The 11,936-nt window shown below is 40.7% G+C and overlaps 1 protein-coding gene across 1 annotated transcript; it reads right to left on the reverse strand.

Annotated features, from left to right (window-relative positions):
• Nucleotides 1-4,229: 4,229 nt before the first annotated feature.
• Nucleotides 4,230-8,397, reverse strand: LOC311054532 (uncharacterized protein; the record flags this gene model as incomplete). Its single annotated transcript, XM_084070544.1, has 5 exons — nt 8,115-8,397; nt 5,327-5,431; nt 4,897-5,109; nt 4,448-4,594; nt 4,230-4,267 (listed from the first exon to the last, which is right to left on the reverse strand). The coding sequence occupies exons 1-5, from the start codon at nt 8,344-8,346 to the stop codon at nt 4,230-4,232; spliced, it is 735 nt and encodes a 244-aa protein (XP_083926670.1). The 5' UTR covers nt 8,347-8,397.
• Nucleotides 8,398-11,936: the final 3,539 nt, after the last annotated feature.

The following is an 11,936-nucleotide window of genomic DNA, read 5'->3' on the forward strand; positions in this document are numbered from 1 at the left end:
CACACACACACACACACACTCTGTGGTCATACATTTAATGTGCAGAGCACTAGCAGTACCTGCAGAATATAAAACAGGAACATTTTACATCTGAATAATTGTCTAAAGTTACTTTGTTTGCGTCATTTTATGTGTAAACTTTACTTCTTTTGGATAGAAATTAGACACAGAATATCCATACAATATAATATAGAAAAACCAAACCTATATACATATATCTACAAAAATACAATTAAAGAAAAAAAGTTATCACATCTCACTATTTAGAAGCAGCTTGTAGTTCTGCTGAAGCAGCTCTTTAAGCAGGCAGGCTCTAATTAGCTCAATGTCATTTTTAAGGAGGACTGAAAAGTGACATATTGCCTCAGCATTATTCTGTTCACACAACCTGTTCACATTGAAGGTTGTCTTTCCCCACAAGCAGCAGTGATAATGTTATGTTGGTCGGTCCACTAGTCTGGTCCTAAATAAGATATTTTGAAAACTAGCTGGTTTGCTTGGAATTTAATGTGTATCTTCATGCTCTCTGGAGGATGAACTATAGTGAATTTAATGTGTACCTTTATGCTCTCTGGAGGATGAACTATACTGAACATGGAGATCACATGGCCTTTCCTCTGGTGTCACCATTAGGCCATATTTTCCAGTTGCACATCAGATCTAAAAGTTGGGCTGTCTGAGAGCATTCATGATCCTCAGAGGATGAACCATACTGAATTTGACCTTTAGGCCCACAAGTCAAAATGTTCACGCGATAGGCCTACTGTACTCACAAACTATACTCTACTCTAAAAGCAGGACTGGGTTGTACCAGCTGCTCATGAATACATTGCTAAGCTTGTGTGTAAAAAGGAAAGTCTTAACTAATGATTTATTAAAGTGTTAGTGATGTTTAGACATTACTAAGACATTAATAGTCAGACACTGGTGGTGGTGGTGGTGGTGGTGTGGTGGTGAATCACTCATTGCAGCTTTAAAAGGATCCCTGGCTAATAAGTCAAATATGCCTTAGTACATTATGATTGCCAGCTAACATTTTAAATGAAAAACACCTTAAATGTTTTGATTATTTCATAATTTAATCTTTTACTCAAGGGGGACAACGCCTGTCGCAAGTTGATGATGTCATGTGTCCGTGTGTGGTCTAGCCCTATGGAATGTTATTAGCATGTCTTAAAGGAGTAGTTCACCCCAAAAATGACTTATTTTCTATCAATTACACACCCCATGAAGCAGTGAATTCATGGGGAGTTTTTGTTTTTGTCGCATTCCTACGCCAATAATTTCATTACCGGCGGAAAGATGCCAATGTACTATTCGGTAGGAGACTCAAAATAGACTCTGAGTCTCCTACCGGAAATACACCCGGTCATCAAATTATTGGCTCAGGAATGCGTCAAAAACAAACAAATCTCCATGAATTCAATGCTTCACGGGGTATGTAATTGATAGCAAATAGGTATTTTTTGGGGTGAACTGCTCCTTTAGTAAAAAACAACTTAAGACTTTCTAAGGTTAATATAAACATCAAAACAATATTTTAAACACATTGTATCAGCACATGCATTCTATACAGTCCACAGGGCTGGACCACACACACGGACAAATGACATCATCAACTTGCGACGGGTGTTGGCCCCCCTTGAGTAAAAGATGAACTATTTATGAAATATTTATTTCATTTGAGTTATAGAATATAACAATATAATGTATTAAGTTATTTAGTTATTAAGAATTTTGCTTATTAGCCAGGGATTTTGAGAGGGACAGGAAACAAAACACACAACACTACAAAGAATAGGGGAGCACTTGACATATGAATCAAACATGTACTGTAGTGATGATCATGAATCAACATCACATCTATACAATCTTACTGAAACAACACTCACAAAAGACAGGCTTGCACCCTAACCACTGCTATGAGGTCGCCTTATGTTTGGGCATCATGCTTTCACCAGATCAGAACCCAAGTAGTTTGGTGCTGATTGGTCCAGCAGTTTGTGAGATTAACTCCAGACACACAGGACCCTCTTCTAGACAGCTAGACTACTGTTCCATGTACACACAATCTCTTTAGTGAAAATATCTCATCTACAAGCTTGTAGGTCGGCTATGTTTGACTATTTTCAATGAATGTTCACCTTATGAAATGTCCACAATAGGGATGTTAGGGTTGAAGTGGTTAATGTGTCTCTTCATGAACCGCTCAGGGTTCTACTGAATCTGTAGCATTAAAGGTAGGGTAAGTGATATTTTTTGGTTAAAACAAAAAGTATTTTGTTAAAAGGTTAAAATACTATATTCTGATAGTAATCATTGCTATAGAGTGTTTGTTCAACAGATGTCTCCCTGTCTCTCCAGCTCTTTAATAAACAGAAGGGAAATAAAATTGGTAGGTGTCAAAATCTCAGCCAATCAGGAGAAAGTACTAATTTTTAAGCTTAATTTGTATAGTGTTCCAGTTCCAATTTTCCCTGCTCGTTTCTTAGTGGCATCACTTCCAATTTCACTTGTTTAATCTGCATCCTGATTGACTTCTCTGTCCTGGTTGGATAACATTGGAAATGAAACTGAAACTGAAACGAAAATGCATTTTCTGTTTAATAAAGACGTGGAGAGACAAGGAGACTCCTAATACTGAACAAACACTCTATAGCAATGAGTACTATCAGAATATAGAGCTATTTAACACTTATTTTAACCAAAGCAAATCACTTACCCTACCTTTAAGTCTCAATTATACTCCAATACTACAATTATATGTAGTACAACAGTGTTGCTTGTGGAGAAGGACTGATGTGTGAAACTGTTCTTATTTATATTACTGGTGAGAACATGATGTCTGCATCAAACACAGAATTAACAAGATCGTATCTCTACATCGGCTATTTTATAAAATTGTGACAAAATCTTCAGTTATGGGGGTCCCATAATGGCGGTCCATAACAATGTTTGAGAACCACTGACATAGACAGTACTGCAGGTCAGTGTGTCTCCATGTAGAGGTCTTTTTTTGATTGATTAAATACTTTATTAAGAGTTTGCATTAAGTACAGAGGTACAGTTATACAATAATGCTAAAAGGATAACACAAAAAGCCCTGAGATCTTGTTTCCATTGTGGTCTTATGTATTCAATTCAAGAAGATGTACAATACTATACACGAAATCATCAATATTAGGAGCAATAAAAGTATATTTACAGAAAAACAGTGCATGGGGTTAATTTGTAATTTCTCGCAAACTTCCTTCAGAGGAACCCTACCACCCCCCCCCCCCCCCCCCACCCCAAAAACACATACACACACACGCACACGCACACACACACGCACACGCACACACACACGCACACACACACACGCGCGCACACGCGCACACGCGCACACACGCACACACACACACACACACACACACACACACACACACACACACACACACACACACACACACACACACAGACACACACACACACACACACACACACACACACACACACACACACTACATGGGTGAAAACATAATCTCTGCCTGTCAAAGCTAATTACTAATATTTAACTTGATAACCCTAGAACACTAAGCTGCACTTTCATCAATGAAGTTAAGGGGATAGTTCACCCAAAAACATTTTTTTTGGTCTATGGATTAGTCACCCCAGGGAGGCTTGAATTCATGGATATTGTTTTGTTTTTGTCTCATTCCTAAACCAATAATTTGATGACCAGCAGCGGTTCCGGTAGGAGACACAAAGTGTCAACTTTGAGTCTCCTACTGGAGACGTTAGCATCTTTCCGCCGGTCATCAAATTATTGGCGTAGGAATGCGACAAAAAAAACAAAAAAACACCGTAAATTCAAGGCTTTTTGGGGTGAACTATCCTTTTAAGAGAAACTTCACTTCTCACAGATCCAGTTGAATTTTGTATCGGAACATCCCATATTTCTCCATCCTTCTCCATACAATGTTCCAAAGAATACACATTTCCGTTCTATTTTATAGTTACCAGGATATCCACTGGCCCAGTACCTGTAGAGTAAACAACAACATGTTAACCTCATCCACTCAGTCACTCACTTACAGAGACTTTGATAGAATTATAATAGAACAACTAATAAAATGTCTCACTGTGTTGTCAGTGGAGTTCCATCCATCCAAGTCCATTTCTCCTCAGTTTTGTTCAGACCAATCCAAGAATCTCCATGACCGTTCAATCCTCTGATGAATTCCTGATCATTTGACAATGATTGAACATAATACATAATAATTATCTAATACATCCATACATCATGGAATCACAAAATAAACATTTTTTGAGGATGATGATCACCTGGGCACTGCATGCACACACACGCACGCACGCACGCGCGCGCGCGCGCGCGCGCACACGCACACACACACACACACACACACACACACACACACACACACACACACACACACACACACACTAACCTGTTCCTCTTCACTGTTAATGATCACCAGATCAGCTCCTGTCTTCAGACATTGATCTCTACTTTCATACCAGTTTTTCGGTTCAGCAGATCTGTAATAACAGCTGCATCCAAACTTCTTCCATCCACTGGGACACGACTTGTCTAAACATTAAACACAAGTTTTATTGATTCAATGCACTTATAATCATTCTAATACGTACTGCAATTGTAGTGATAGTACTAGTACTAGTAAAATACTAAACCTGAGTCATATATTATCTGATTAATTTTAGCATAATGATGAGGTTTTACTAACCAAATTATGGTGATGGTGATAAACCAACAACCAACAATGATGTTTTAATCTATGTTTACCACTACATCTCTGGCTGACAATAATTAAAATATCAATAATAATCATACTCTAATTAAATTCCTTCCAAAATGTTTATGACCTCTCTCACCTGCACATTTAAGCTGAATTAATTCTCTTTGTAGCTGCTCTCTCTCCATGGTCAGGTTGTGGTTGTTGATCTCCAACAGGTTTTTCTCCACAGTCAAGTTGATATATTTGGTCAGAAGCAGGTTTCTCTCCATGGTCAGGTTTTCATATCTGGTCAGAAGCAGGATTTTCTCCATTGTCAGGTCGTTCAGTAACTGGTCATTGGCTGGGTTACCTGTAAAGGACAAAACAGGGATGATAAACTACTGCTATACTGTTTATGATGAGGGGAAACATCTGCGTGTAAAATTAACTTTGTGAAGAACAAAACTCAATGTTGATCACATCAAGGTTTAGGGTAATGCTGCAGTGGTCTTTAGTTGCCAGAGCAAGAAGAAATTTCAGTGACAAACTCCCTGAGTGAGTGTTGTGGTAGTTTTAGATCTACTCACGTTGTACAGCCTGGCCGGTGATGACAGCCATCAGGATAAGACACAACATCCCCAAACACACAGCAACCACTCTGAGAGGGTTTCTCCATGTGTTAGAGCTCTGTCCTGTAATGGAATGAACAACTATTGGTGCTGTGCAGAGACTAAGACACAATAACAAAACTAAAACCCTGCTAGCTACACCTGACCAAAGTACTTTACACTGAGGCTGCAATTCGAAAATGGCCCCTGTCTAGGTCTCAAAACGTGTCGCAGTGCAGCCCGTTTTGAGCTTGTAGATCTGCTATTTTTGCTTTTGAATTGAAATCCAGATTTTTTTGTACTATTTTTTAATTGGAATCCTGTAAAGTAACATTTGTATTTAATTTCAAATGCATTTAGTTATACTTATGTTAACTTTATGAACTTAAATACAAATACATTGGACATAAAAAAGACAATAGAATGTTAATACTAGTCATTAAGCTACTAATATGGACTGAAGCGGGTAATGTTTACATGTTTGGAATTGTAACAGCTGAAATCAATAATATCTGATATTAACCTGTGGGACGCATTAAGTGAAGGTGGGGGGCGTATGTGCCCCCCGGCAGGGTTTCCGCTAGGCATTTTTTGGGCCGGCCACCATGGCCGGCAGGATTATATTTTACCGGCCAAAGAATACATTTACCGGCCATATTATAATGAACGTCACATGCGTGTTTGCACTACATACATGCTAGCCTGGTAAACCCTCCCTCCGGAAATCTCATTTCCATTTGATTTCAGGAAGGAGTCTGGCATGAACGCCCATTCTGCAATATTGGGGAGTTTCCAGCGAAATCAGGACCTAACCGCACCTATCAGCGTCGTCGCTCATCGTTCTGTGATTGACAGCTTACGTTGGCCAATCAGGTGGCGAGTTCGAGTGAGCCCGAATGAAGCCGAGTGCAGCCTGAGAGCCGCCGACAAAAGACGAACGGCAGCCATTGTTGTTGTCCGAGTGCCGTCACTTATTAGTTTCGTTCTTAAAACGGTCTCAAACTTCTTTTTTGAGGCACGGAATTTACTATTAACATATCGTTTGGATAGAATTTAGTTGTTTAACTTCATATATGTGGTCAATTAATCATGACAGAGCCTATTTAAAAATATAAATTTAGAGAACCGGCAGGGGCGGGGAGTGACACGCATGTATCCCAATAAGGCAACCTATTTTCGGCATGGCCGTCCCAAAAGTCCCGTTGCGTCACATAGTCTGGAGCTCGTCAAAATGAACTGCTGATTGGCTGAAGGGGAAAAACGATCATTGGTTGAAGGGGTTGTCAGTCAACGGTATTACTCCCGCCCAACTCCAGCCCACAGCCAATATTGCAGAATGAGCAATCATGCCAGACTCCTTCCTGAAATCAAATGGAAATGAGATTTCCGGAGGGAGGGTTTACCAGGCTACATACATGCACCCAACTGATCATTACACCTCGTTACGTTAGAGCTGCGCTTCTTTCCACTTTATCACAGATGCAATCTGTTCCTGTTTTTATAGATAACTAAATTATATGATCTACTATATATCATGCAGAGATGTCGCTTGTCCAAAAATGAAATGAATAAAGTGGGCATGAGTGAACTGCTGCGTGACGAATACCAAAACTCGCGGCGGCTCACCCCAAAACACGGTCGCCCCGGGGAAAATCCGGCGGTATTCGCCTGGTAGGGTATTCCTAAAAAAACATATCAGTAAGCTATGCCTAAACCTAACCTTATTCCTATCCTAATCTTAACCTCAGTAAAACTATACCTAATCCTAAACATATTTCTACCCTTATCCTCAGTAAAACAAATACAAGAATACAAGAACCACTGGTCCGCCTGAAAAATGGGGGCGAGGGTGTTTTGGGGCAAGTCCTAATTACCCTGCGCCACAGCCTTTCCCTGCACAACACCGTCGCACAGTATAAACAAATTAATATATATTTTGGGCTTTACATCGATTCTCATTCAACCTTGATTATGCAAAAGTAGGGTTTTTTTTTTGTTAACGTGAATTATATGTGTCATGATATATGTGGCCTTGCGCGAGGTTGATTAGCCTACTTGCCTCTATAGTTGCTTTCACCAACTTTCACCACTGTATCCATTGCAGACAGACAGTCACTGTGCTTGCATAATATCCACAACCCAAACGTGTTCGGGTCCCTTTATCGACACTTGGGTCCGGCTTGGTCCAGATTCTATCACCTCTGAAAATCCCGGTTCTGTTTATCAACACCCGAGTGAACCATTCTGTCTAGTGTCTACTCAGCGCTGATTAGGAGGAGACACAGCTGTGTCTCTCAGCTGTGTTGTGTCGTATCAAAAATAGCAGACATACAAGCTCACAACGCGACGCGTTGCGAGCTTGTAGCTCTGATACACGCGCGACACCATCGTACAACGAATGGGCTATATTCTATAACTGCAGCGCACAGCAGGCTGTCGGAATTAAACCACACAGTCATATCATGATAAAAACTTTAAATGATTATGATTTTAATGGTTGTAGCCAACTACTTTATCCAAATAATAATATTAATAATAGGCTTAAATGATAAAATAGCCTAATAACAGCATTTTCCCAACCGGCCACGGTGGCCGGTGGTGTTTATAATTACCGGCCAATTAAACATTTTACCGTTCAATGGCCGGTAAATACCGGCTAACGGAATCCCTGCCCCCCGGGCCGCCAGTTGCCCATGTATGATATAATTGGTCCTCATAAATGCCGATTATAAGATGCTACAACGATTCACACCGTTGTCCAACTCACCCAGAGCTTGTCTTCCTGCTGTGTTGTCCCTCATGTCCTCCTGTGGTCCAGAGACCATGTTGTCCACTCTCTCATAGACGACGTTGGCCACACTGTCATAGATGATGTTGTCCACCACGATCTGATCCATCTGTCCACTGATGTCCTCAGTGTCCCCTCTCTGTCCTCCGTCTCTATCTCTCTGTCTCTCCTTCTTTATCAAGTCTGACATGACGTATCTATCTGTAGACATCTTACAAAGATTAGAGGCTTGAAAAGTAACTGTTGACAACAAATAGTATACGTGTCTATATAGTGTTATATTCCTCTGCTGCCTTGATTAGCTGATCAACTGTTCAAAATAACACTTTACGTTATGTGACAGACAGAACATGTGATCATGTCTGTCTGGCTGGTAGCTGGTTACCCCAGTAGCAGCCAGGAAGAACGAGACATAAACCCACAATCACTCACTTCCGTCTGTACACACACACACACACACACACACACACACACACACACACACACACACACACACACACACACACACACACACACACACACACACACACACACACACACACACACACACACACACACACACACACACACTCATGGCTGTTTTATGTTTTCTGTCTTTGTTTCTTTATTAATGATTACACACAAGGGAAAGAAATGACACTTTCATAATGACGTGTCGTGCATTACGTGCTGTACGTGCTACATGGACGGAAGTTAAAATGGGCCATGTGCCAACAACCCCCCCCCCCGCACTGTGTATGCACACACACACACACACACACACACACACACACACACACACACACACACACACACACACACACACACACACACACACACACACACACACACACACACACACACACACACACACACACACACACAAATTATATCCCTTTTTGGCATGTTACATCATTGTCATGTGTACAGCACAGTAGTTATTGTAGTGCAGGCTAACTGTTTTGGAGAATGCAACTCAGGTCCAGACAGACATCTATGAAAAGTCATTGGAATGTATTATTTGTCTGCATGAGTCAGAATGTAATAGTTAGAATCAGATTGTTTGTTAAAATGTTACAGCAGTAGGCCTATTTTACCTTTTGTAACCACGTATGTGACAGCTGTCTGTGATAGCAATATTATTCATGCTGGCATACCTGAAGAATATGTACAGGGCAAGGTTCGAGCCAGAAAATGACATGAGACATGATACTCCACCAGTGGTGTAAAGTAACTAAGTACATTTACTCAAGTACTGTACTTAAGTAACATTTTGAGGTAATGTTTTACTTCAGTGAAGTACAGGCCTTTTTCCAATTTTCAGTATTTTTACTTCTTCTATCTCAGAGGCAAATATTATACTTTTACTCTACAACAATGATTTGAAAACTTAAGTTACTAGTTACTTTGTAGATCTTGATTATTATTACAAGATATTATCCACTTCAGCCCTACATTTTGGCCATTTGAAAATAGCCGATCTACAAGCTCACAATGCGTCGTGATGCGACGCATTGTTTTTTTGGTTATTTGTCAGGTGCAGGATTGAAAAGGGCCAGAGTAAGTGTAGGCTATTGTGTAATAAAAACAGCTGTGCTGTGCTGACAGCTGGTATAAAGCTGGTACAGCGAAATAAATAGATTTCATATCATCCCATTGACAAGAACGAAAACTAAGGGCATTTTGTCTATAATTTCAGTTCGTTTTAGTTAGTTTTGTAAACAAACAATACAGTTTCAGTTAGTTATCGTTTTTTTTTTCAGTGAACAAAAATGTTTTAAAATGTTTTGTTTTCATTATTTTGTTAGTTTTAGTAAACTATAGTAACCTTGCTCTGAACTTTATAAAACGGAGTGCAACAACACCTAGCAGATTACGGGGGCGGCAGTGGCTCAGGGGTAGAGTGGCCGTGAGAGTGAACTGGAAAACCGCAAGGTTCCCAGTTCGATCCCGGGCTGGGGCGCTCCCCCAGAGTTAGTGTCGAAGTGTCCTTGAGCAAGACGCTGAACCCCTAATTGCTCCCGATGAGCAGGTTGGTGCCTTACATGGTTTCCTCTGCCATTGGTGTATGAATGTGTGTGTGAATGGGTTAATGGCACAATCAATGTAAAGCGCTTCGGATAGAAGCGCTATATAAATGCACCGTTTACCATTTACCATTACACTGGCACCCATGACACCTTCAAGCCATAGGTTCTGCATACATGTATGTGTTATACTGTATATATTTGTAAACCAAGATCCCAAAGTGTCTGGAGCATACATGGGCAACCGGGGGCCACATGCGGCCCCCTCCTTCACTTAATGTGCCCCGCAGGTTAATATCGGAATACTGATATACTATTGATTTCAGCTGTTACAATTCCAAACATGCAAACATGACCCGCTTTAATTACTTCAGTGTATATTAGCTTAATGACTAGTATTACAATTCTATAGTCTTTATGTCCAACGTATTTGTATTTAAGTTCATACAGTTAACATATTGTATAACTGAATGCATTTGAAATTAAATAAAAATGTTACTTTTCAGGATTCCAATGAAAAAATAGCAAGAATAAATCTGGATTACAATTCAAACATATAGCAAAAATAGCTGATCTACAAGCTCAAAACGTGTCGCACTGTGACACGCTTTGAGCTTGTAGATCGCTATTTTGCCTATTTTTGAATGAAACCGACAGTACAGTATATGCAATGTGGCACTCTGGAGTGAGTGTGGAAATATAGTGGCCCTCTAGTCTACATCATCAAAGTTGCATCACCCCTGGAGGAAGAGTAAGAGGCAGCGAGTCTAGAGCTGCTAGTCGGTGATGAATTGGGGCGCTATGGTGCCATCTGCTGGTGGTGTTGGTCCACTGTGTTTTATCAAGTCCAGAGTCAACACGTCAACCATCTTCTAGGACAGTGCAGCATGGTGGGAAAAGTATGTAAATGTTTTACTTACTGTAAGTAAAAGTATCAATTCTGCAATGTAGAAATACTCTGTGTGCGACGCATTGTGAGCTTGTAGAGCGGCTATTTTCAAATGGCCTAAATGTATACAAGGCTGAAGTGGTTAATGTATGTTGTGTAACTATAATCAAAACATACACGTTTTCAAATAATTGTAGTGGAGTAAAAGTAGGCTACATTTTTTGGAATTGTGGTTTACATTTACCACTTGAACCCTAGCATCCCTATTCTGAGGATGAAGCCAACAATAGCCGATCTACAAGCTCACAACGCCTCGCAGCGTGAGGCGTTGTGAGCTTTGTAAGAAACTAGACGTTCGGGCCGCTACGCGGCCCGAACGTCTAGCGTGACGCGTCGTTCACTTTGCAGTGCCACCTTACAGGCACCTCACAGTGTGAGAGAGAGTTTTGTGCTCTCCTAAATCCACGGCAGGCTTTGAAAGTACCCACTTCAGAAAGAGGTGACGTGCATCACCTCTCCAATGACCACAACCCACTTTGTGATTACTCAGACCTGGTATGGCAGACCTGTGGGGAGTGTGCAGTGGTGTACAATGTGAAAAGATAGTTGAAATCGCAGGAGATGAAGTTAGCAGTTTATTTGTGTAAAGGGTCGTCGGCGTGGGTTGTGTTGAGGATGGAAGGCGTCGAACTGGTGCATCCTACCTATTTATAGGTAGGATGTGATGTCATGCTGTCGTGAGATTACGTCACACTGGCGTGTCTCATCGTGATGTCACGACCGTGATGTCATATGACGTCACACTGGCTACATACAACGTTACAGACAACCGACATGGCGCAGGATTCAAATTGTATATATATAGATGTTGTAAAAGTCACGTCTTAGAATACATTTCATGCAAAT

The sequence above is a fragment of the Gymnoscopelus microlampas genome (assembly GCF_963454915.1).
Source record: "Gymnoscopelus microlampas genome assembly, chromosome: 11".
NCBI classification, from domain to species: Eukaryota; Metazoa; Chordata; class Actinopteri; order Myctophiformes; family Myctophidae; genus Gymnoscopelus; species Gymnoscopelus microlampas.